This window comes from Anopheles funestus, chromosome 3RL, assembly GCF_943734845.2.
Source record: "Anopheles funestus chromosome 3RL, idAnoFuneDA-416_04, whole genome shotgun sequence".
Classification (NCBI taxonomy): Eukaryota; Metazoa; Arthropoda; class Insecta; order Diptera; family Culicidae; genus Anopheles; species Anopheles funestus.
In genome coordinates, this window is record NC_064599.1 from 1,904,342 (window position 1) to 1,930,277 (window position 25,936).

Below are 25,936 nucleotides of genomic sequence, written 5' to 3' on the forward strand. Positions count from 1 at the left end.
AGCAATTCGAATCACACTTCATCGCCTACCGTATATTTTTCACTGTACTGTAGCTAGTTTTCTGAACAACTATAAGCACCTTGGTATAGCCCTGGACATTGCTGTCAACGACTGTCTTCGGAAGGGTTTGTTACCGTGCTGCCAGACAAACAAAATTTCCCGAAATGTGGCTGCAAAATTTATTTCTTCATACATTTACGTGGATTTATTTCTTAATAAACGAGGAAGCTTACACCGATGTGTGGAGATTGAAAAATAAAATTTACTGATTCACAGCAAATGTTTCTATTTTTTTTTCCAATGCACGTTACAGTAAATATTAAAATATTATAATTGTACCATGGTACAAAAGCTCTACTTGCGCAGCACTGCCAGTGAGCAGAAGGACGCAAGCAGACATAAAAGAAACAGAATTGCAAAACGAACAGCTTTTCGGTACGACGACAAAACAACCAAGTAGGAAAACCTAATCACAGTGGCCAATTCGTGCTAGATTTCGTGCAAACAATCATCATCCGTGATTAATAATAGATAGTGCAGCGCATCAAAGCAGAGCGTTCATTATTCATTCGTTAACTCCGATACTCCTGGAGGCTTCGGACAATTGGTTTGATGATTCAAGCGCATTTGCAATAAGAGTGTGTGCTGCCTGTTAAACTACGGTCCATATCCTATGTTCTGTGTATATCGAGGGCGTGTTACCTGTGAAATCATTTGCTTGTTGAATGTGGTGAAACAGTTTTTTTTTTGCGGATCAGGATATATATGATAAGAGTTTGTGGATAATGAAATTGTATTCGACAAAGTTATCTGCTCGTACGACAAATTTATGCGTCATACAAATGCGGAATTACATATTCTACGGATAAAAATTATTGCTTCTCCTTTTTACGCTCGGTGTAAATAGAATTCACGTAGTAGTACCTTCTTTGGAACTTAGTTTTGTACATTGTTAAGTTGCAAAAATATGTTCCAAAAGTAGTAAAAATGATCGATTGGTTGCGTGCGTGAATGTTTAATCCCATTTACGATAAGCAAAACTCTCATGTCTAGCATCTGTGCTCTGCTGAACCTCTAGTGATAACTTAGAGATATGGTTTTGATGCCAATTAAGGCGTTGTGCTACAACCAGAAAGCATAATTTGCCTATTAGAGCAATAACAACGGAACAATATCTATCCCCGTATCAAATCGTGAATACAGCAAGGTGTCACCGAAATGTAAGGTTTGATCATATAAATAAATCGCGAAAAGTGGAATATTTATTTTTAGAAATTATGGAACTCTACATCACTGGGTTTCAGGTTGATCGCACATATTTGAGATGAACATAAACGCTAAATTGCATTCAAATAAATATTTGGGATGTACACAGGATCCAACAGGATAAGTTTCCGATAGAAGTATTGATAAGGCATTAGCAGGGAAGGAAATGTATGCTATCAAAGGTGCGCTTAGTTAATGTGGAAAACATGTTCGGTCAGTGGAAGACGGTGAAGTTTTACCTTTATTCTAGTACGAGTGCAACGAGCTATGCACTATAAATGAACAAACTATTGCGCCTATTGGATGTGGTTTTCTAATTGACGGTGGTGTACATGGTGCAAATTCATACATTTTAATCAAATCCATAAACGATAATCATGCCGGAGCTTATTGGTGTCGGGGAGTTCCTCGAAGAAACTCGAGAGGATTACAATTCTCCGACAACGTCCACTTTCGTGTCGCGTATGGCTCAGTGCCGGCAAACGATTGCCGCACTCGAAGAGGTGAGTTTATTAATGATTCATTTAAGTGAAAATAGTTTCATAATGCAATTAGTATACCCCAATCATTTGATAAATGTAACCAAAATCTTTGAAAACATAAACGATTACACTTGTTGGATTCAATCAACTCGATTGCGCTTTTAATTACATTGATTTTTCGTTTCCATAAGCTGTATGGGATATGATCATCTTTGTGTGTTTTGAACGCAGCCAATTTTAATGGTGAGAGGGTGAATTGAATAAATAATTAGACGTCCTCGAAATTCAATAAATGATCACTGTGCGCGTATGTACATGCCTTATAAGGTCTGCAGCACTGGAACGTGCGCTTGATAGATAATGTTGGATGCATCGTTTAAATGGTAGAATGAAATTAGTTATTAGTTTGACTGTATTGTTAGCAGAATATGTTTCTCTTCACTTTTCAATGTATCTTGTACGTACTGTAGAATGAAATAATCAATGATAACGAATATTATTTATTTTTATTTATCGTTTTCAGACATTGGATTTCGATCGTGAAGGATTAACAAAGCTGAAGAAAGCTGTCAAAGCCATCCATAATTCAGGAAACAGTAAGGCTAATTTGTGGACTGATAGCAACGAAGACGTTAATAATTGCAATTCAATTTTAGCTCATGTGGATAATGAGATGTGCTTGGTTCGAGCGCTGGAACGGCTCGGTTCGGTTGCCCTGTCCAAGGAGGAGCCAGATATTGGGGCAGCATTCTTAAAATTTTCCGTTGTAACCAAAGAACTCAGTGCGCTAATGAAAACATTGGTTAGTATATAGTCACAAAGTTTGCGTGCATTGCGGAACGTCGTATACTGCAACAATTACTTTTTTCCTTTTGCAGATGCAAAACATCAACAATATTGTGATGTTTCCCGTCGATTCTCTGCTCAAGTCGGAACTGCGCGGTATGAAGGGGGAAATGAAGCGACCCTTCGATAAGGCGGCCAAAGATTACGATTCCAAACTGATGAAAATTGAGAAGGAAAAGAAAGCGCTCGCTAAAGAGGTTGGCATGATGCGGACAGAGGTTACACCCGCAGAAATAGCGGAGGAAATTGAGAAGGAAAGACGCGTGTTCCAGCTCCAGATGTGCGAGGTAATGTGCAATAAATATTGCGATATTAGTAATGTGCTATCTTTAACTCGTAACACAAATCTAAAACCTTGTTTACTCCGCATCATTACAGTATCTTATAAAATTCAATGAAATTAAAACCAAAAAAGGAATCGAATTGCTACAACACTTGGTTGAATATTATCATGCTCAAAATAAGTAAGTATAATAATGATGTAATGTTAGGTACATGAAATAGACACTAGCACAATTAATAGATAACAAGCTTTTAAAACAAAATTAAACTATTATACAAAATGTGTAGAATAATGACAAATATCTATTCAGGATGGAATTCATTCGCAAACGCAAATCATATTATTACATTTCGTATTGTTTTTCTTTTCTTCAGCTACTTTAAGGATGGTCTAAAAACAATTGCCCACTTCGGTACATATATCGAGGAACTCAGTATTAAACTACAAACCATTCGTCACAAGCAGGACGAAGAGCGTCGGAAGCTGCTCGAACTGCGTACCCTGTTGCGTTCCACGCCAGACTTTGACCGCGTGGAAAATGTTCCACCGGGCGATAAGGGGGGAGCGGTAGGGTATTCATTACATCAATTGCAAGGCGATAAAAATCACGGCATTACTCGTAGTGGGCATCTGCTGAAGAAAAGCGAAGGAAAAGTGCGACGCGTATGGCAGAAACGACGATGTCGTGTTACAGCCGATGGATTTCTAGACATTTGCCATGCAGACGAAACCAAAGCACCGACACGCGTAAATTTGCTAACCTGTCAAATAAAACCTTTAGCAGATGATAGGAAAGGCTTTGATTTAATTAGTTGTAAGTATGCTGTTAGCTGGTGCTATTGCAAAATCAGGCGATCAGAAGCAGGAAAACTTACAGTTTCTATTTCTTCTTTCAGATAATCGATCTTATCACTTCCAAGCGGAAGACGAGGCGGACCAGAAAGCATGGATGTCGGTACTGATCAATTGTAAAGAGAAGGCCCTTGCAAAAGCATTTCAGCATGCCAATCCGCAGATGAGTCCCAGCTTAATAGAGTTGCAAAAAACCGTTATTAAACATATACAAAATTTGCCGGGCAATGATCAGTGCTGTGACTGTGGTTCCCGCAACGATGTCACATGGATAAGCTTGAACTTTGGCATACTGGTGTGCATTCAATGCTCGGGAGTGCATCGGGATCTGGGCGTGCATCATTCGCGCATACAAAGTTTAACGTTGGACAATCTGACGACGGCACAGCTTCTCGTGGCCCGTGCAATGGGCAACAACGCGCTAAACGAAGTAATGGAAGCTACTCTTGCGCAAGGAAAACTGACACCGGAAAGCTCTATGTAATGTTTTATTGTTAAGAGAAAATTTTAAATTTGTAGTAGTTTGTAATAATTTATTTTGTTTTTCTTCTGTTTTTTTAGGGAGGAACGATACGATTTCATTCGTGCTAAATATGTAGCTAAACGGTACGTTATGCGTACATGTGCCGACGATCGAGATCTAAGAAGCGACCTAGAACAAGCCATCATTAACGCTGACCTTGGTCAACTTTTACAAGTTTGGGCAGAGGGTGCCGATTTAACTTGTGTGTTGCCATCCTCGGTAAGAACAATAGCTAGTTTAAACTTACCATTCAGATTGGATGCTAATGCTAATGCTTCAATGGTACATTGGTACTTTGTAGGATTTTGGTGAAACGGCACTCCATTTAGCGGTGTTGCGAGAAATGGGCTCTACGTTGCATATTGTTGACTTCCTTATTCAAAACATGACTGCGCAGGGTTTGAACAAACAAACCAACCCACCCGGTCCAATGGAAATGAGTGGCAAAAACACTGCACTGCATCTATGCGCACTGCACGATCGTCGGGAATGCATGAAGTTATTACTTCGCTCTGGCTGTGATTGCGATATTCGTAATTCCCAGAATAAACTAGCGCTGGATATTGCCAAAGAGATGGGAAACGAAGCATGCAAAGAATTGGTAAGCGTCGATGGTTGGATATGCGATATTGGTTGCTGATTAAATATTTCACGGTTCTCGGTCTTCCCATCTTGAACAGATTGAACATGCCATGAAGCGCGAGAAAAGTGCTTTCGATCATATTAATACCGATTGGAACATACACGACGACGGTTCAACGGACTTTTCCGACGACGATACGGCTTTGATGGATGAAAGGAAGTCACGTTCCCGGCCGCCAAGCTTTGTTGGGGGCGATTCGCCGGTAGCGTTACGATCCCGTTCGTCCACCTGTGACTCGATCCAGAGCGGTTCCAGTCCCAGTTCCAGTTGCAATCCAAATGCGGTCCGCGATCAACGTCAAATACCACCAATTCCATCATCCGGCACGAGTCCGAAACAGTTCAATACATCCGCATCCTTCTCGCATTATGCTAGCGGTACCAGTGGTTCTGTATCAAATGTCGTTGGTGTAGTGGGCAGCTCCGCTCCTACATCGGGTTCTAGTCCAATATCTAGCAGCTCCAGTGGCATCACCAGACCGGGAGCTACATCGTCGCAACTAACATCATCCAGTGTAGCAGCGTTCAATGTGTCTGCAAGTAAAAAGCCATCATCTGGTTTGTAAACACGTTTTCCCTTTCATCGTGATGCATTCTTACGAATGTTACGCTTTCGTTTCAGTAAATTTGGGATCTTTAAAGAAACGCACTGCACCAGCACCTCCACCTACTACCTACGGTACATTGCCGCATGCACCGCGACATTCGCAGAACTTAGACAATGAATTGTTCGGCGTTGCGTCGCAGCATCACGGTGTGCATGGGCTGCACCATCATCATCCGGAGATGTACAGTACACTGCCACATTTGCGAGGATCCGATCCGGCATCTAATAGCAGTGCCTCGTCCGTACCAGCCGTCTTGTTGTCAAGCGAAATGCGTGGAGGGTCTACTAAATCGATGCAGGCACAGCTACAGTTTGATAACAAAATTTTTGATCGGTATGAACCGTATACTTCGTCAAACGCTACTACCAGCAGCGTAAGCAGTGGAAGTCGCGATCCAAACTTCCTGAGTACCTTCACTGGTGGTCATAAGCGCTCGCCTAGTGGAGAATCACTTGGGCGAAACTTAGGTACGTTGCAGTAGTTGCTCAAACGTGATCATATTTTTATAATTTCACGTATGCAATTCATTTCTTTTTTGCAGCTGGTGCTAAATTAGTTCTGCCACCTGCTGGCGAAATTCCACAGCTTAAACCTGTGTCCAACCGTCCCAAACAACCAATCCCTTCCCAAGTGGTTGGAACAATAATTGGCAATTCAGGTATGGTAGCACTTGGCACATTGAGTAAGAAATATTTGTAAACGTTTTTTTTTATTAAACTTCAGAAAAATTAAATTCCAATGGACAATCCAATGAAAGCTTGTCCTCTGTTGATGATGCAATTGTTATGAGACGAAAGGTAAGTAATTCTAACAGTTTTAAACATATTTTTATTGTACTTTTTTAATATATTTACTTTTCTCAACATTCTCCACAAAAACAGGCGAAAGGTCCCACAGTATCTACGGAGTACGGAACAAATATGGACGAAATGATGAAGGGAACGGTCTATTCCGATTATGATACTTCTGGTATACGAGTAAACACGCTAGACAACTCGATAGCGTCTTCGTCGTGTGGTAATGCCGACTCTTCCAACAGCAGCTATAGTCGCAACGATAAGAGCGGTAGTACTGCCTCTGTTGGTTTAGATTCCTTCAACTTGTCCAGTAGAAGTTTTGTAAGTATAGCATAACGTATGGCGCCTTGTTCTGTAAGGGGCATAAATGGATCAGTTAACATGTTTTTGATTTTCTCGCCCATCGCAATACAGACCGGAGCATTGCGGCGGTGCCGAGCACTCTACGATTGCAATGCTGATAACGATGATGAGCTTGAGTTCAAGGAGGGCGAAATATTGCTCGTACTGAACGAACGAACCGATGATGAAAATTGGATGGAAGGGCAAATCGAAGGTGACAACACGAGGCGTGGAATGTTTCCGGTTAGTTTTGTACAAATGATGGACGACTAAGGGTCATACCATTCGTTCACCAAGACTAAGCGAATGCTGTGAAACAAGTTCCCAAGACAAAACGAACAATTGGTTAAAAGCTGTCACACACACAACTGTTCCTAGTCCCACTCTGACCAAACGCTCGGTGAAAGCTTATAGGTGACCGATACAGATGAAGTTGGTCCTTGAGTTTTACTAAACAAACAAAACTCCTATATTCTCTTGCATTTGTTGTTTGTACCATTTCGTTCCCATTTCTTACATTTTATTGACACATTCTAAACGATATTTAAGAATGAGATTTCACAGAACGTGGTATCTGTTTCGGCTATCATAACGTTTCTATTTATTTTACCATACGTATAAAATTCATAGTCATGCGTTGTATGTTAGTTGCAACTCCAGCAGCAAGGAGTTGTCGCACATGACATACATGGAAAATGAAAATGATCGTTCGAAAATGCGATTTTGCTAAATTCGCATTGATTATGTTTCAGGCTGTAACCATTTTACTCAGTATAGGTAAAACAATTATTTTATCCTCAAATGATATGTTATGATTTTAATACACAGAAGAAGGTGGTATTAATGCAGGACGCAAAAGCAAAAGCCGTCTTAACTTGATGAAAAATCATTTCGAATATCAAAAAAATGCAAAAAAAATTCTGTGGGTACGAACCATTAGCCGCAAACAAAGTTGAACCAAATGAGAGATCACTAACATAAAAAGTAATGTAACGAATTCCAGTAAATGTTATTAGAGAGGAATGCGAATTACACATTTTTCACATTACTATGTAATACAAGATAGCGAAATGTATTTCTAAGTTTTGCCAAGTAAATTAAATAACGAATGACACATTTACATATATTGTTAACGTTGAATATCGTAAAAAAAATTATCGCCGTATGAAGAGAAGCAAAACCATATGTTATATAACTTCAATCAAATGGAAATTACACGTGCCAGTATGTATAAAATTTTGCAAAAACAAATCTACTCAGTCATATGGACTATAAGAACTATACATTAGTGAGCGAGTTTTTTTTTGTTTGTTTGTTTTACTTTCGATCGCAATAAGTTACCTCGAGCGCACTGAAATGTATACAATGTTGAATTTCAAATTCAAAACGAGTCCGTACACATTGTCATAAAGGCGGTCTGATTTTAGCACAATATAAGTCCATGCGTTCATCATCATTATGTGCAGGAATATCAGATTGATGAGAGAACTTTCGTGCGGTTTTACAAAACAACAGAGATGTGTAAGTAGTAGCAGCTAAGCCCGCATAAAAGCTGTGTTTGGCTTCGAAATTAGTAGCGCAGTACAGTGCAGTATCATTCAAGTATAAAGCGCATGAGTTTTTAAAACCATTAACTCTAGCATGAAAGTCCATGTTTTGATCGTGAGTCAACATACTACAAGCATAAATGGAATAAACTATAGCCGTACAAACGTAAGCAAGATCACAAGCAACTGCTAATAGTTACGGACATCATAATAGTATTTATTGAATAGAATGTTAACTCGATTATAGTATCTAAAGCGATTATACTAAGAATTAAATGTACAGATTTCATTGTTAGAACAGAAACACGCATGATTGCAGCAGCATTCATTGCATCCGAAACAGTGTTTCAATCTTTTGGCAAGCTATCGTAAAGTGGTATCTTGTCTGAAGAATGATCCATTTAAATTCATGAATTTAATCCATTGCTTCACCTCACCCATGTGACGATCGTATACGTGATCGATCACAAAACGTGTCAATGGTAGATAAACATCCTGAAGAAGTATTTCTTTCGTGGTTCATAACGACCTTGGGAACATATTTACACGCATCGTTTCAGTGTCACTTTATAGTAAAAGGTATTTATTTTTTTGTCTATACTTACACCTAAACGTTATCGCTTCTTTATTGGTCGATTGCTTTTCGGACTATGTACAACTTGTTAATTTACAGCTAAGCACCGCCACTAGGGTTGTTCAGTCTCGCAGGAACGGTCTCTGGTATCGATTGCAGTCTAATCGCTTGGCCAGCTGCTTGCAGAACTGCACGTCCCGCAAATAGTCACCGAGGAACACGGACAGCAAGTACCATTGCTTCATGCCGCTCGTCTGTGTTTTGTAGTTTCTGTGAGAGTTGGAACCATTATGCAGATTAGTAATCGGGCTGTGATGTGGAGTTCAAGTAAGTTAGAACATAAATGTTTCCTTACTTCAAAATATCCTCCCAGTCTGGCTGATAGTTGTCTAGCCGTGCGCTGCTGACAGCGTGAATCCGGCACGGTTCCTCCTCGATGCATGCCTTAGGGCCGAACTCGTGAAGAATTTTTCTCTCCGCCTGTACGACATCGATCGCTAGCCGTGACAGTTCTTCCGGATGCAACGTCTCCCGCCGGCTACGAGATTGGTAAGTCTCTGCAAGAAGAAGGAGGAGAAGAAACAAAGTAATGGGCTAAAGAGTAGAAAGAGCCCACAAGTTGGTAGGTGGTTCCCAGGTTGGACCATTGCTCCGCCATATTGAAAGTTGTATTGAAAACGAATGCGCGTTGCATAGATACAGGCGTTTTGCCGATGCGTTGCGAAATGCTTCATTTTTTTTGTATAACGCTTGGAATTTGAATTAATCGCATCATATGGCGGTTGGAAATGATAATATATTTTGGTTTTTTAAGATTTAATAAGAATTTCAGCGAAAAGGTTGTTAATAAATTATAACGAAAAATAGATTAATTGATCAGTAATACAGAATGGATGCCAAATTTTTTAAACAGATAAAAAATAAATAAATGACGATATGTTTAATTCATTAATTAATTACTTATATAATTAGATGATTAATTAATTAATTATTATTAGGCATTAATAAAAGTATTAAAGTAATGTGAAAATATGAGGATAAAATGCTCGTCATTTTTGTAATTAAGTTTCATTATGAGTATTTCTGAATTTTTATACATGATTATATATATAATTATTTAACATGATTTTATGAGCTCGACTTAACAGTTAAACTGTAAAGTGTACCAAATGTATCCTACGATTCTGCGTGTATCCGCGAAGGATTTGTTATAGATTTAGATATTTAGACACGATATAATTTTATATTTTTAACTAAAATATTCTACGTATATTAAGGAGTAAGTTTCTAACCCAGGTTTACTTAACGTTGTAGTTCAGATCATGTTATGGTATTTGATTTTTCGTTCAATTAAAATTCTATGCTTCTCTTTACTCTCTCCTAGTTATCATGGAGTAGTCAAATAATAGATTCATTAACCGCATTGCCTGTTCGAATTAATCCTCGAACCTGATTAAGTGGTTGATTGGTTTGAGTGAAAATGTTTATAACTGAAGCCATGGGACAAATATGTAGATTTACGCTTCCATTATGTTCATGGCTTCCAGGATCCTAAAATTTCCATTCCTCTAGCCTCACTAGTAACATTCTAATTTATTTAATTTGTTGCCTAAACGTCGATTAGGTTCATTTACACGATATAATTTTGGTGTATTTATACTTCTGAGAGTCTGGTTCACTCCTTCACGACCATGAGCAATCAAAGACTAAAAATGCTAATAAAACATAATATTTTAGCTATAGGGGGTGGATAATAAGAGAATACCCTCAGAAAAACATGGCAGGATGTGTAAGTTTTCTATGATTTAAACGAAATATGTTTTCGTATGGACCATAACAGTAATATAACTTTTATTTTGAGTTTGATTTTTTGGATCGGTATTTTTTTGTATTGCTTTCTAATACAAATTGCATTATAATACATCGCAGAAAAGTAAAATACATAGATATTTATGGTTTTCCACGAAACAATTACGTGCGCTTGTGAAGGTCAAATGGATGTCACACAAAACGCATGTATGTTTTTTGGCACAATAATATTTTAAAGTTTTTCTTTATTCGTTCAGAAAGACATTAGCCGCCTTTCACATACGTTTAATTTTGGTATTTCGTTTCGAAAACATTGTTACAATAATAATTGAACAATCGGTAACGATTCTTGTAGATGGGAAAAATATTTCCCTAGGTCGTGAAAGGTTTAAACAAGGATTCAATTATTTTGATGAAAATTATGATGTTAATTAATTAGTGTAACAGTCCTTGATGCCAAATTTTATCGAAAGCCTTTTCGTTATCCACAAGAACAAGACCTGTTGATTTTTTTTAATCTGTGTATTTGGTGAGGACTTCTCTGTAAAAAGTTTTTCAAGTTTGAAAATCAAAATCATACCCCGGAAATCCGGTTGCAGAGTTGACAATTATTAGATTCAACTAACTCGTACGAGTTTTCAATTTTACGCTTATTGTAAAATATGTTTTGACCTGGTCGAAAAATGCTCCATGTAATATTAACACTCTATAATTTTTTGATTTGGTTGATCCTCTCCCTAGCTTATCTCATAAATTAACCGTAGTGTCAACGACCAAATTTACACCCTCAAGTCTACGACCAGCATACCCGGGTATGCCATACATTTTGTAAGGGGATTGGGAATTTTTCATCTTAAAACTGTAATAATTCAGGCTGTATTGAATATTTGAATAATTTTGAATTTCGTACACAACTACATACATTAGTTTTCTTTCTTTTGGAATATAATTGGATTTTTTTTTGACTCGTTTGTTATGGTTTTTTTCAATTTTTTCTAAATGACAACCACGTTGATATCACTGTCCACGGCAATATCATTGTCTATCAAAAATGATCGACATTTCACACAATGTGTTAATTACAACAAACAAAACAAATGTTAACGCAAACGTTAATGTTTCGCATACCGATTTTGCACTTCTATGCTGATGAAAATCTATTGTCATTTGCAATGTTTCTCGTCCCATCAATTTCAGAAGCTCTTTCATTCTGCAAAGTCTACAAAATTTGTTCCAGGACTCCACCACTGATTTTTGGTTTGAAGGTAATTCTTTTATCCTCATTTTTGATAAGGCAATAGTTTGAGAAAACTATTTGCTAAGTTTAAAGTTTTACTAGAACTCTTTTATTGATCGTAAATTAGCAGTCCAGGGAGAGTTGGCGATGTGCGACAAAACTATTGACATAATGACGACAAGCAATGTTTTTCCAGAATAATTCGCGAGTCCTATGATGGGTACGGTGTAAAAATGTTTCTTGGTTTATGGCCAGTGTTTACGGCTTATTGCCGGAGAAAAATGTGGTTGCGAACATCGTAGCTTTGTCATGTAATCAATGAGCATCAAACAATATTCTCAATGCTCACTCGTAACCTGATCTGACTAACGAGCAAAATAATAATGAAGGTTTCAAAACTCTTCAGTTCCGTTCGTCATTCAAAACCGGTACCATGTCCTACAGGTTAGCGAAAACGACTGTAAACATTGATACCTTCGCCTGCAAACTTGGGTTGGATGGCATAGAAACTCCAGAACGAGAAGGACCAGAAAGATCGTGCCGGATCGTCTTACGCGTTTTACGATAGTTTTGTTTTCCGGTCAACCATCGGGGAACGTGGGCAGGACGAATTTTTAGTGATTACTCAAATAGTTACATAGCACGACCGAGCTAATTTATAACCATAAAGTGAACGGTTTTATAAAACATATATATCCAAAAATTGCTGGCTTAGACTTAGAACAAATACAACAGCCCATGCGATTACCGACGAGAGAATAAGTATGGATGTAGTAGATGTGAATTATTGAAAAATATAAATTTATTTTTTTAATATCTAATGAATATCTCTTTATTTAAATATTACTAATACGAATTAGCTAAAGACTAAATAGGTCTAAAAATTCGTTAAAATTTTTAATATCATTTTCATACGTTATTCATCACATCATACGTTATTCAATAATATGAGTGAATAGAACGGTCAACAAAATTAAAATTATGTATCTTTTTACAGGAAGAATTTAGTATTCAAATGTTAAAAACCATGTGCAACTTATCTGCCAAAGGAACTGGGGCTGCATTGCCTATATCCTTGCTCGCTTCCGACTGGTAATCGTGCGCTGTTTAAACTGCGCGATGTGACCGTTCGTTTCACTTCTAGTGATGGATAACTTTGCGCTAAGGGTCAAGTTCAAAGAGGAAGCAGGACAGGTAGCCATTTGAGGAAGAGGCAATGATAATGTGCCTGTAAACAAATACAGCTCTTTTTTCGGGGGGAAAGGATAGCCAGTATGACCTATTTGCAACAGAGCCGGTACGGTGTCAGATCCGTATCGAGTTCAAATCCCAATAGGTTAAACTTTTCTTTCTTTACATAAACTTTTAATACGCACGATTTATGCGTATTTTGGCAAGATTAGGCTTTTAATATGTGTTTTATTATGACCTCGTTGTTCCATTTCTTTCATTTCCGTTGTAAGATTAATTATTAAACATTCGATTGCCGCGGTGTAGTAACTAAATGGAGGATTTTTTTTATTAACGTAGACTATCCTTATTATTTAAAATTGTTACGCTACTTATAGTTATGTGAATAAGGGACAATTCCTTCCCTCATTTAAATGGAGGATATATTTTTAAAATAATGTTTAGCTAGTAAACACTGACATAGCAACATATTCTCGCTGATCACAGCTATCTGATTCTCCCATTTTTTTTACTCTCGCTTAATATATAGGTATTGTTAATATATTGTTAATTTTTAGTATTAATTTTTTGTATTAGTTCTAAGTTTATAATTAGGATCATTGTTTAGCCTAAATGGCAGATATATGTATTTATAATAAAAATATAAAAACATAAAAACATAAAAACATAAAAACATAAAAACATAAAAACATAAAAACATAAAAACATAAAAACATAAAAACATAAAAACATAAAAACATAAAAACATAAAAACATAAAAACATAAAAACATAAAAACATAAAAACATAAAAACATAAAAACATAAAAACATAAAAACATAAAAACATAAAAACATAAAAACATAAAAACATAAAAACATAAAAACATAAAAACATAAAAACATAAAAACATAAAAACATAAAAACATAAAAACATAAAAACATAAAAACATAAAAACATAAAAACATAAAAACATAAAAACATAAAAACATAAAAACATAAAAACATAAAAACATAAAAACATAAAAACATAAAAACATAAAAACATAAAAACATAAAAACATAAAAACATAAAAACATAAAAACATAAAAACATAAAAACATAAAAACATAAAAACATAAAAACATAAAAACATAAAAACATAAAAACATAAAAACATAAAAACATAAAAACATAAAAACATAAAAACATAAAAACATAAAAACATAAAAACATATATTTTAGTGTATAAGTTTAGCCAATACGCTACGATGTCAAACCATACAGGTGAAACAGTTGAAAGAGATACATACGCAAATACAAATAGCAAAAATATGCCCAAACGATCAATGATCAACTCATCGACTAGGCTGGCTGATAGATTAAAATTTTGGTTGAATATTTTAAGTATACAACAAGGTAAACGATATTTATGTTTTTATGTTTTTATGTTTTTATGTTTTTATGTTTTTATGTTTTTATGTTTTTATGTTTTTATGTTTTTATGTTTTTATGTTTTTATGTTTTTATGTTTTTATGTTTTTATGTTTTTATGTTTTTATGTTTTTATGTTTTTATGTTTTTATGTTTTTATGTTTTTATGTTTTTATGTTTTTATGTTTTTATGTTTTTATGTTTTTATGTTTTTATGTTTTTATGTTTTTATGTTTTTATGTTTTTATGTTTTTATGTTTTTATGTTTTTATGTTTTTATGTTTTTATGTTTTTATGTTTTTATGTTTTTATGTTTTTATGTTTTTATGTTTTTATGTTTTTATGTTTTTATGTTTTTATGTTTTTATGTTTTTATGTTTTTATGTTTTTATGTTTTTATGTTTTTATGTTTTTATGTTTTTATGTTTTTATGTTTTTATGTTTTTATGTTTTTATGTTTTTATGTTTTTATGTTTTTATGTTTTTATGTTTTTATGTTTTTATGTTTTTATGTTTTTATGTTTTTATGTTTTTATGTTTTTATGTTTTTATGTTTTTATGTTTTTATGTTTTTATGTTTTTATGTTTTTATGTTTTTATGTTTTTATGTTTTTATGTTTTTATGTTTTTATGTTTTTATGTTTTTATGTTTTTATGTTTTTATGTTTTTATGTTTTTATGTTTTTATGTTTTTATGTTTTTATGTTTTTATGTTTTTATGTATGTATTTTATGTATGTATGTTTGTAATTATAAACTTAGAACTAATACAAAAAATTAATACTAAAAATTAACAATATATTAACAATACCTATATATTAAGCGAGAGTAAAAAAAATGGGAGAATCAGATAGCTGTGATCAGCGAGAATATGTTGCTATGTCAGTGTTTACTAGCTAAACATTATTTTAAAAATATATCCTCCATTTAAATGAGGGAAGGAATTGTCCCTTATTCACATAACTATAAGTAGCGTAACAATTTTAAATAATAAGGATAGTCTACGTTAATAAAAAAAATCCTCCATTTAGTTACTACACCGCGGCAATCGAATGTTTAATAATTAATCTTACAACGGAAATGAAAGAAATGGAACAACGAGGTCATAATAAAACACATATTAAAAGCCTAATCTTGCCAAAATACGCATAAATCGTGCGTATTAAAAGTTTATGTAAAGAAAGAAAAGTTTAACCTATTGGGATTTGAACTCGATACGGATCTGACACCGTACCGGCTCTGTTGCAAATAGGTCATACTGGCTATCCTTTCCCCCCGAAAAAAGAGCTGTATTTGTTTACAGGCACATTATCATTGCCTCTTCCTCAAATGGCTACCTGTCCTGCTTCCTCTTTGAACTTGACCCTTAGCGCAAAGTTATCCATCACTAGAAGTGAAACGAACGGTCACATCGCGCAGTTTAAACAGCGCACGATTACCAGTCGGAAGCGAGCAAGGATATAGGCAATGCAGCCCCAGTTCCTGTGGCAGATAAGTTGCACATGGTTTTTAACATTTGAATACTAAATTCTTCCTGTAAAAAGATACATAATTTTAATTTTGTTGACCGTTCTATTCACTCATATTATTGAATAACGTATGATGTGATGAATAACGTATGAAGATGATATTAAAAATTTTAACGAATTTTTAGACCTATTTAGTCTTTAGCTAATTCGTATTAGTAATACTTAATCAAAGAAAAACGGCCTAATTGTTCGTTAAATAATAAAAAAAGGAATTTATATATTTAAATAAATCGCATCTAGTTCATCCATAACATTTTCTCCTGAGTAATCAAATGAGTACTACACGATAGTCTAAGCCTGTTTTGTAAAACAGGTCAGATTGTGCTTATACATTTACTCGTTCATGCTATTTGAATATTTAAGCGGCGTTGTGCGATTACTTAATTTCGTCCTGCCCTGCTTCCGCGATAGGAAAACGGAACAACAAAACTATCGTAAGATGCATAGTGTAATTCATCTCGAAATGTTCACCACCTACAACATACACATATTTTGATTAACATTTTTACAAAAGTCATAAAAACTTCAATGATAAATTTTACATAATAAAAAAAGTGATTAAAAATCAAAATGTGATAAATATTCATATGAATTTTATTAAAAAGTGATTTTTGGTAATTTTAAATTCATTATTTAAAATTGTTTTAATAGAGTCCACATACAGAGCTATCAGTTTCTATGGCCGCACCCCAAATTTCTTGGGTTTTGCTATTTCTTCAAAGGATAATTTGTTCGTCAATATAGGAATTTTATTTGTTATTAAAAAAGAGGAATTTATCACATTTTTGATGAATTTTATAGATATTATTTTTTTGTAATTTTTGTTAGTTAAAAACGTATATTTAACTTGTTGATATTTTTTCCATACGGTTTTATTGTTTTTAAATATTTTGTTGCATTTTCTGTACCTTTCATCACCTGGAAAATTCTTGGAAAAAATGTCAATATGACTACTGTCAAGTACTGCGGTAAACGAAAAAGAATAGAGCATGGTTGAAGTGTTTAGGCACAAATCTGTTTCAATCTGTTTCATTATGAGAAATTCCAACGCGAATCGGTAGATCGGATAAAGTAATTAGAAATTACTTAAAAGATCCTGCCAATTATGGTTTAGCAAAACGAAACCAAAGAAAATCGAAACTACCCCCGAGGGACAAAAGACGTATTCTGAATTTGGCAACCGATCAACCGTTTCACTCGCAGAAATAAAATTATCACTGTGCTTACCAGTATACAGCGAAACTATTCGCACTGTTTTAAAAAACAATACGAATGTAATTCGCTCTACATTGAATGGGATTCCAAATTTGACACTGGTACACAAACAACTACGAGTGACTTACGCAAAGAAAAAAGGGGCACGTTAGAGGAACACGGTATGATTATCGTGATAATTTGATAATAAAGAAAAATTGTAGTGGAGATATACCAACTACAAGTGATCATTTCTCACGAAATTTTTTTTTACCTTGATGTACCAGTTGGGCTAAACGGCTATTGGCATCCTCAATTCTTTTCCAAATAAAATTTCGGTGAAGAGTCGATAATGGCGTGGATAGGATTTTGTTCGAGAGCAAAATTAAATTTAACTTTTACGCCGTGTAAAATGAATCTCTTCAACAGTCATGCCGTGCTAACAAGCTGTTTAGTACTATTTATTTGAAAAATCTCAGGAAAAAGGACGTGCTCCAACAAGATAGCTAAAAGTAGCTGTTTCCGAAGCATGGGAGTATTTAGTATATCGAATACTGAAAAATTTGGTTCACCACATGCCAAAGATAGTTTTTCAAGTGATTAAAGGTGCAGGAAATATCAATAAAATATTTAAATAAAAAAAAACACTGAAACATACACCGAAGAAAGTAACAGTGAATTAAATACATGGTTCAAATTAAAATTAAATATAAAAGATCAAATTAACAAAAAAAAAATGAAATAAGTGGAGCTACTCGCACGATAAAACTCATCAAAAACCAATCCTTTGAAGAGATAGCAAAAACCCAGAAATTTGGAGTGCGGAAGCTTATAGCACTGCATCTCTTCAAAATTTGATTAATTTCACAAGAACCATGCGAACGTGCATGTATATTCAATAAACCGACCTTTTATTGTCCTCTTTGAAGGTTGCTTGTTATTTAGTGGCCCACCGAGAGGAAAGTTAAAAGTCCTAGCTTGGTAGGTACTTCTTGTTTAGGGTGCAAGAACAGCGATAAAACTTAAAATATTATTTGAGCTACAACAATGATAACTACTACGACATTCTGAATGTGTTAAAGAATTAGATTTCCTTTTCGACAATTTTTTAGCTTTAGCACTTATATGACAAATGTAATTAAATTTTTTAATAATTCTTTTCCGAATGACCGAAAAGTCAGAGAGAGAAGAGAGAAGATTTTACTTGAGATCCCATGTTTGGTATCTATTTTGTTAAACTTTTTCATATTTGAAATTCAAGCAGTTTTTCTTAGAGTGTTTGAATGCGATAAATGAATGAAATGGATAAAACGCTATTTAATAAATGCATGGCCAAAATCAGCGATTGAGCATGAACTGGTGCGACCAGCCGAAACAGTCTGTCAGTCTAACAGTCACCTTTGTCACTGATTAATATGATAAGATTAATACCCTAGTTCTGTACCAATAATTTCGAGATTAACACGATAGTAGAGCCTATGTGGTAAAGCTGTAAAAAAATAATCTAAATTCCCACCTAGAAAGTTTAAAGCGATGCATGTTTCTAAATTAATTTTTCATGTTTTGCAATTTAAAAATTCGGTCTGAAAGTTTCCAGCCATGTTTTTTGTTTAAGCGTTAATTTGATCATAGGGAAAGGAACGGCCTGTTTAGAAGTACCGGCTGTAATTTTCCCTATAAAAAAACGCTAACAGATCCCATCCAGGCCACTGCATTTTTGCAAAACTGTCCATTCAGGACTGGTAGCTATAAGTGCAAGAAGGCCAGTACCTTTAAGATTATTGTATCTTAAATACGAAAATCTTACCAAAGCTTGAAAATCATTACTAATGACTAATTATTTGCTGCACTCATTTCGCACTGCCAGCACATACTACTTGATAAATGCATTGCATAATGCATTGCACTGCCAACACATACTAATTGATAAATGCATTGTATAATGGTAAACATTCAAGAAACAATTAAAAAATCGTCACGCCTTGCTTGGCCCCAATCAAGGAAAATGTTCTTAAAATCGTAGGCTAATGGAAATTGGTTGAAAAATACAATGAAATGTGTTAATGCAATAAATAAAATACAATAATAATAATTTTAAAAAAGATGGGGCTGCCCGGTGGTGTATGTGATAAACGGCGCCGGTTGACAGAACCAGGCTTCAAATCTCATCCGGACCATCCAAGAACTGACTATCCTGTTACGTGATAAAAACAAGTCTTGATACGACCAGGCCGTTCTCACCGAACAAAAAAAAATAAGAAAAGCTGATAATAAATGATTATCAATTAACACCTAATATTAAAAGTATGTGTAGTGTAATCTGTCCAACGAGCAAAAGCACAGCATGGAAGCATTTAAAACAAAAAGGATTCAAGCTAAAAAGTCGACCCTAAAATTATTTTTTTACTGTACTGTTTTTTACTGTCTGACCTGGGTCAGACCTGGCTAGGCTACCTTTGCCCTCTACAAATGAATTTTAATGGAGGAAGTAGTGATGTTGGTCTATAATACGGATACGCAGTGCTTATCAGTGCATTTATTTTCCATGACGGAGATTTATAAAAAAGCATCTCACTGTGCATTAATAACAACGGTCCTTCCTACTGCTGCTACTATCGTTTTGTAAAATTCACTGTGCAATTTAATTCAATGTGTATTACATTACTTATTTAAAATTCATGATTACGGCTTTGATCGTACTGTCAGCCTCAAGATGCTGAAGTGTACAAATTTCACAAGACATTTTCCAGGGCTAAATGTGTTTTACCTCTCACTTTTTAAATAATTTCCGATTTACACGATTGTGCAACAAACACCATAAATGACAGGCCAAGACCTCTTCAGAGAAAATCCCTCAAAAGCTCTGATGCTGCCGTAATCGATGAATCTAAAATAAAACACATTCAACCTCATTTTATTTAATTATGTGCCACTAGGCCAAACATGTGGATTCTTACATAAAAAGTGACCGGCTGGTATAGCGACATTTAATGTCCAAGCTTACGCTTCACATATATTATCTTATACATATTAATAATCTCATATCTAAAAAATACACAAAGAAAATGTCATACAATTCAATGCAGACATTTAAGAGTATTTATCTTATGAATAGCGTGACAAGAGATTTTTATAGCTAAATTTGTCATTTTTTAAATTAAATATCATTTAACCAAAAAGCGTTTGATAAATAAGAGCGATAAAATAATAGGTTGCAGTTAACTAAACTAGAAGCAGCGCAGCACCCTTTCGATCATTGCAAAACACCCTTAAAGGATGATCCGCTGTAATTAAATTGGTTATTTTGCTTAATTTAATTTATTACAACGCCACCTTATTCAATATAAAATAATATGATAAATAATTAAAAACTTTTCACACTGTTTCAGAAACTGTTTCCAATTTTAAAACATATTTTTTTGCAAAAGCGAGACAAACCGAAATAATTATAAATGGTATAAACCGTCGAATATCCAATTATTTGAATTTCCAAGCGTTACAAATTCTAAGCGTTATACGCCGTCAGTGTATGCAATGCGCATTGCACTCCGCTCGAAATCCAAGATGGCCTAGGGATGGGCGTACTTTTTGCTGTTTTGCGTGCAACTTGCACGCTCGTAAAACTTGTGGGCTCTTTCTACTCTTTAGCCAAGTAATGAAATGAGAAGATGATCAAAAGTTCAAAGGCCTCTCAGTGGACAATTTTTGGTTGCTGTTGGAACCAGTTTTGTTGGTAATGTTTGTTGCCCTGTAAAGCTTTGAGAATGCTTCTACGGTTTATTATCAACCTGCCCACGTTGGGTCGATTCACTTTCGTTTTACGCTCCATTCCATCGCATGCCACCCAGCCAGCCAGAAAACAACGGCCCAATTTGGAACCGACTCGAACGAATCCGGCCAGCCACCGGTGGGTACGCAGTTTAGTTCGAGCATCGACACAGTTTAAAGCATATTTATGCAATGCGCTTCTATTTTGATGCGATTACGTGATGCCCGTCGGTTCGGAGCTGGTCTCTGGGTCTGTCGATTGGGTGTCTTACCTTCCAAAGAAGCAGAAAATGAAGAAGAAAACCATCATTCCACCGAGGGTTCGAAGATTCGATGCAAACGGTTTTAATGAGCAACAAAAAAACCGCCACATTGGTAATGAAGTGCCCGGTGGAGTAATGTAGGAACAAAGCACAGCACGGCTGTTTTGAAGGCAGGAATGAAGAAGAAATTAGTGCTGGCTAATATATGTTTCAACCGCTGTGCTGTGCGCTGCCTGGGCTTCACTTTCCTTTTGCTAAGAAAACCAACAAAAAAAAACCTTCATTTTTGCTTGCCAATAAGGAAATGACAACTGTTTCCATATTAGATGGGGAAGGAGGGCTTTTTTCTTTTCATTCCTCCCAATCAAATACGATCGAGTGAAAGATCGGTAATGCTCGATGTGGATCGTTTAGTTTATGCGTCTTTTTACTGCTGTTGCTGGATTAATCACCACGAGAGAGCCTTCCTGCATTTGGTTGTTCAAGCACCTGCCTTAATGGTTTGGACAATAAGTGACGGATTGACAGCGAAGGCATTAAGGGGGAACGAAAGCATTGCAAAAACAAACCCCTCCCAGACGAAGGTGCGATTAATGGACCCAATTTTTTGCTTTGTACTCCGTCGATTGATCAGGGAGGAATTTCTCTTTCAGAAATTGAGAAGCTTCGTAAGTGTGCTGTCTTTAGACACAACCTTCTCAAGTAGTAACAGCCCCTTTATATTCAAACTCACTGTCATGCAGATCCGTAATTCTCCATTCTTCAACTTGGACTTGAAGCTTTTAACAACTCTGGCCTGGTGGGCTGAAGCTCTTTCAACACGCAATAAAATACTCCATTAAGTTTGCCGCTTATGGCCAACGATTCGGCTGACAGAAGGACGCACTCCACTTATCATTAATTCTACCAAAAAATGTTGTTCCATTTCAGGAATTCGTTTCCTGTGTGGTGAGCAAGCTGTAATTGCCCAAACAACCGGACGACCTTCCGTTACTTTCCGTTGGTGTTCGAAAATTAACACAAACTGGAAGTACCCGTCCGTCCCGACAGTCTGATTCTTCCCGAGCATTACAGGGTGTGCTGTCATTTACAGTTGGTTTTACTCCTGGTTGGTAAAATATTTTAATGAGCTTTTTGTCCCACTCCGCATGACGCTACACAACACTCAGACATGTTTCATCTTTTCCATCATCCACCGCAACAGGTGGTGGCTTGAAAATAAGGTCACGCAGCCGGGTCATACCCATTGGCCAAGACGTGAAGCTGGGCCCGAAACGAGCGCAAACCGCTTCCGACATGCGGCATAAAGTTTTGTACCTTTTTTTTTGAAACCCCAAATATCCCTTCCAAAAAGCCAACGCCGACCAGAGCTGCAGGCGATCGTTTCGTTTCGACATCTGGCCACGCTGGACACGGTTCGTCGGGCACAAACGGAATCCGACTGCATCACTTAGCAGCCGATCCGCATATCATTTTCGCTGCAACGGGACACACGCAAGTTTCGTCCGCGCGAATGAAAATCCCCTTTTGCCCAAAACGGTACGCCAACCGGCCAACTCATCCTCCACGCCTCCCCTATGTATTTTTTGTTGTGTGTACATACCCCGAAACCGAAAGGGTAAGTAAGAGGGTACGTGAGTGAGATGAGTGATCGTGTAGTGCGCATCTTGAAGCGTTCGCAAATGTGGGTCAAGTGGTCAACCTCGGTTGAGCTACCCCATAGCTCATCGCACAGCGCAGTAAGTCAGTGAGGCATATTGTTGGAATGGAGGTTGGATGTGGAAGGAAGAAAGAGTAAACTGTGAAATGCCAAAAATTGAATAAAAAATCAACCACCCCAACAAAAACCTGGGACCGACTGTCGTCTGGGGTGTGTTTTTTCAAATCAGAAACACCAAGCTGACGAAGACGCGCCGATGATGATAAAGATCGTGCATTGAATAAGTCATCATCAGTGATGGAGATGGTCACCGGTTCACCTTGCCGACAAGGTGAGATGTCGGAAAATGTTGATGACTGATTGTGAGCCCTGCCAATCGTACACGCTAGCGAAGCCGAAAGCGGTATTGATGATTACTAGAGCAGCCGCAAAACACCTTGCTGGAAACTTGTTTTTGGTTGCCGTCAGCTTCAATAAAAGGGCACACGACATTGGGAAACTTCAAGGAACTATCCACGTTAGGCCGTCGGGTTCGTCGTCTAGGTCGGACGGGCAGGGAGATTTCTTTTTTCGACAAGCTGTTCTCGCTTAATTAGTCGTGACCTCATGTTCGGCACACAATTTTACATTGAGAGGACCTACTTAAAAAAACTGTCCTTACATGATGCGAAGCGAAACTAAAAGCTCATGGGCTATTGCATGAACGTATGGGCTGATGGGCAGTGGTGCGTAAAGACCGAAACATTGCATTGTTCTACCAACGTGCGGTGACCTTCCTAGTTGCCATGGAGTTATGATTACTTACTTGGATTTAGCGAGTAGGCTAGCTTTTTGGCAAAGTTTGCCAATCGGACAGAGAGAATGATCACCGGGAAACCGATCAGCTGTACCGGCAACTCGAACAGAGGTTCCTGAGCCTGCACCAACGATCTCCGTTCGTTAAAATCACTGGAGGAGAGTAGAACGAAGAGGAAAAAGTAGGCAGCGACTGGTAGCACGTTAAGCAGCTTCATCGTTTAATGGCAGCGAACAAGAACACTACAGGGACACTTGAACACGAATGTACACTAGCTAGGCCTTATTACGGCAGATTGGATATTCAGTACACAGGGTAGGTCGTATTATTTCACCGTGTCGTCGACTAGCACAACTGCGAGGAGATCACTCTGCGGTTTTGGTTTCTGCACAAATTTCTTGCTTCACTTTTCCTTTCTTGCCGTTGCAGATGCAAATATCTGTCACTGTTTATGTAAGCATCGGCGTCGTCTTGGGTACTGCTGGCGGATAATGCAATCCCACTTGTCAGCCAGATATCTGATTCGCGGGTCAGAAACACAAACACACACGCGGACACGCGTTATCGCAAGAAGCTCGTTAAAAAAAAATTACGCACACACGCCTCTCAAACTCCGAGATAAAGCAGGTTTGTTGTCTGCGCGCCCTGCACCTATATGCGATTACCGATGGCGAAGAAGAAAACAGCTTCGCGAGCTTAATGTTGATGCGTCTAGTGCCACCGTCGGCCAAGTGGATACTGACTCCGGTACGGTGCTGCCGTGTGGTCCGAAACCAGCGCAACGAAACCGAAAACCCCGCTACAATACCCGGTACGGTTGGCGTGCAACCGAAAGAAGGAGGTTTCTCGCTTTGCTCTCGCGCAAGTCTTTTGATGTAATGCCATTCGAGTGGTGCTGGGAAGGTGGTAGCGGGGGGGGGGGGGGCTTTTTATGAGAGGCTTGTTTTGTTGTTGTGTGGTTTCTTCTCCGTGCCCGCTTATTCCCACATCAACCCATGGTGGTAATAGTGCATATGGGGGGTACCATGGAAAGGAACGCTCACATGCACTGAATGTGCAGCCGCAGCCACCTTCGATGGTGACTGTCGATGAAAGTGTAAGTACAGTGATGGATGTCACATTGAGTGTTTTAAACCAAACGTTAGGAAGGGAGTTTTAAATTTAAAATTTGCTTTGCTGTCATTCTTCTTTTTTATATTTTACCTTCTGAATTTAGCATGGAATTGTTTAACCATTTGTAAATGATAAAAGCAAAGCTTAATCCTTTATCCAGCACTGTCACTGTGCGCACTAGGTTAGATGTTGCTGCGAGTGGGTGAATCGAGAGCTTCAAGTAATGGTGGACCTAGTGCGCATATTCGCCCCCTTTTTGCTGCTTTTTTTATCGCAGTCAGTCGGTCGGTAGGTCTCGCCTAGCACGTTTAGTTGCCCATTTGGGTGGGACCTACGACACAGTTCGTTGCCGTCCATACCGAAGAAGGGGGGATTGAGCCGGTTGAGTAACATGTGTACTTACTTGCTTGGTTAGCGAGCCGATCCTTGGGACCGGTCCAGCGTCTTTTGGAGGATGACTCTCCCTTTCATCGCTCCCTCCGCTTAATGTAGCCCTCTATGCAGCTTAATAAGCGGCGCCTAAACAAAACGACCTCGACGATGATATGATGGTGACGGTTTTTTTTTGCTGAAAGTACTTGCAAACATTCGTGATCTCGTACAATCTCCCCCCGATTACCGAGCTAGATCTGGATCGTGCGAAAAGGAACGAAAGAAACGGGATGAAGGAGGTTGGAGTGGCAGGGGACGAATTAGTTGTGAACTCAGAATACAACAACCCTTCCCCAATGTTAGGCGTCCGAGCGATTTGATGCGCTTAACGAGCGTGTTTTTGGGGTGGCTCGCGAGACAGGTTATCTAACTTCTAGGAAGTATTGGCTAGGGCACAAATGTCACTCCTGATAGGGATGATTCAACGATTACGTAACGCAACAATTGTTAATTTTTGACCCTCTTCCTCCCTAATGTAAAAAAAACGTAACGCTGGAAGCATCCCCCCTCTACTATTTACGTAATCGCCCTTCCCCCCTCCCTACCATCCTGTCACAAAACATAAAAAAGAATTTTTAACAAATAAATTTATGTATCTAAAATAATTTCTAAATGAATCAATTTAATAAATAAATAAATAAACAAAATTTTGAAATAGAATTTTATAAAAAAGTTGTTATTATTTCAAAAATATCACCGTTGGCCGTTTCGTAGTCAAATCTGAATAAGTGAGCATGTATGTAATTAAATTTTGGGCAGTGTACGATCAGTGGTGGTTCTAACGAAAGG

At 37.0% G+C, this 25,936-nt stretch overlaps 2 protein-coding genes across 8 annotated transcripts; one reads left to right on the forward strand and one right to left on the reverse strand.

The window, feature by feature from the left end:
* The first annotated feature begins 131 nt into the window (after positions 1–131).
* LOC125771132 (arfGAP with SH3 domain, ANK repeat and PH domain-containing protein) lies at positions 132–8,492 on the forward strand. 7 transcript variants are annotated; one of them, XM_049441471.1, is made up of 16 exons: positions 132–456; positions 1,376–1,769; positions 2,272–2,344; positions 2,405–2,550; positions 2,627–2,881; positions 2,973–3,058; positions 3,252–3,691; positions 3,774–4,209; positions 4,291–4,471; positions 4,554–4,853; positions 4,933–5,452; positions 5,517–5,969; positions 6,044–6,160; positions 6,226–6,299; positions 6,384–6,620; positions 6,714–8,492. In XM_049441471.1, the coding sequence occupies exons 2-16, from the start codon at positions 1,644–1,646 to the stop codon at positions 6,912–6,914; spliced, it is 3,645 nt and encodes a 1,214-aa protein (XP_049297428.1). In that variant the 5' UTR covers positions 132–456; positions 1,376–1,643; the 3' UTR covers positions 6,915–8,492. The 7 variants fall into 7 exon arrangements, with proteins under 7 accessions (XP_049297428.1, XP_049297434.1, XP_049297433.1 ...); XM_049441477.1 differs by having other exon boundaries at positions 1,485–1,769; XM_049441476.1 differs by having other exon boundaries at positions 1,517–1,769.
* A 258-nt stretch (positions 8,493–8,750) lies between these two features.
* On the reverse strand, positions 8,751–24,430 carry LOC125771205 (uncharacterized). Its single transcript, XM_049441602.1, has 3 exons — positions 23,612–24,430; positions 9,118–9,319; positions 8,751–9,032 (listed from the first exon to the last, which is right to left on the reverse strand). Exons 1-3 carry the CDS (start codon positions 23,817–23,819, stop codon positions 8,885–8,887), a joined length of 558 nt encoding a protein of 185 aa, XP_049297559.1. The 5' UTR covers positions 23,820–24,430; the 3' UTR covers positions 8,751–8,884.
* Between the last annotated feature and the right edge of the window lie 1,506 nt (positions 24,431–25,936).

What these genes read in the sequence shown, in the direction of transcription:
- LOC125771132 (XM_049441471.1), top strand. Translation starts at nt 1,644, where the DNA reads ATGCCGGAGCTTATTGGTGTCGGGGAGTTCCTCGAAGAAACTCGAGAG. An exon ending in GTGCGCTAATGAAAACATTG is followed by an intron (nt 2,551 to 2,626) that starts GTTAGTATATAG and finishes TTCCTTTTGCAG; the next exon opens with ATGCAAAACATCAACAATAT. An exon ending in CAATTGTTATGAGACGAAAG is followed by an intron (nt 6,300 to 6,383) that starts GTAAGTAATTCT and finishes CCACAAAAACAG; the next exon opens with GCGAAAGGTCCCACAGTATC.
- LOC125771205 (XM_049441602.1), bottom strand. Translation starts at nt 23,819, where the DNA reads ATGAAGCTGCTTAACGTGCTACCAGTCGCTGCCTACTTTTTCCTCTTC. An exon ending in AGCCTACTCGCTAAATCCAA is followed by an intron (nt 9,320 to 23,611) that starts GTAAGTAATCAT and finishes TTCTTCTTGCAG; the next exon opens with AGACTTACCAATCTCGTAGC. An exon ending in GACTGGGAGGATATTTTGAA is followed by an intron (nt 9,033 to 9,117) that starts GTAAGGAAACAT and finishes CAACTCTCACAG; the next exon opens with AAACTACAAAACACAGACGA.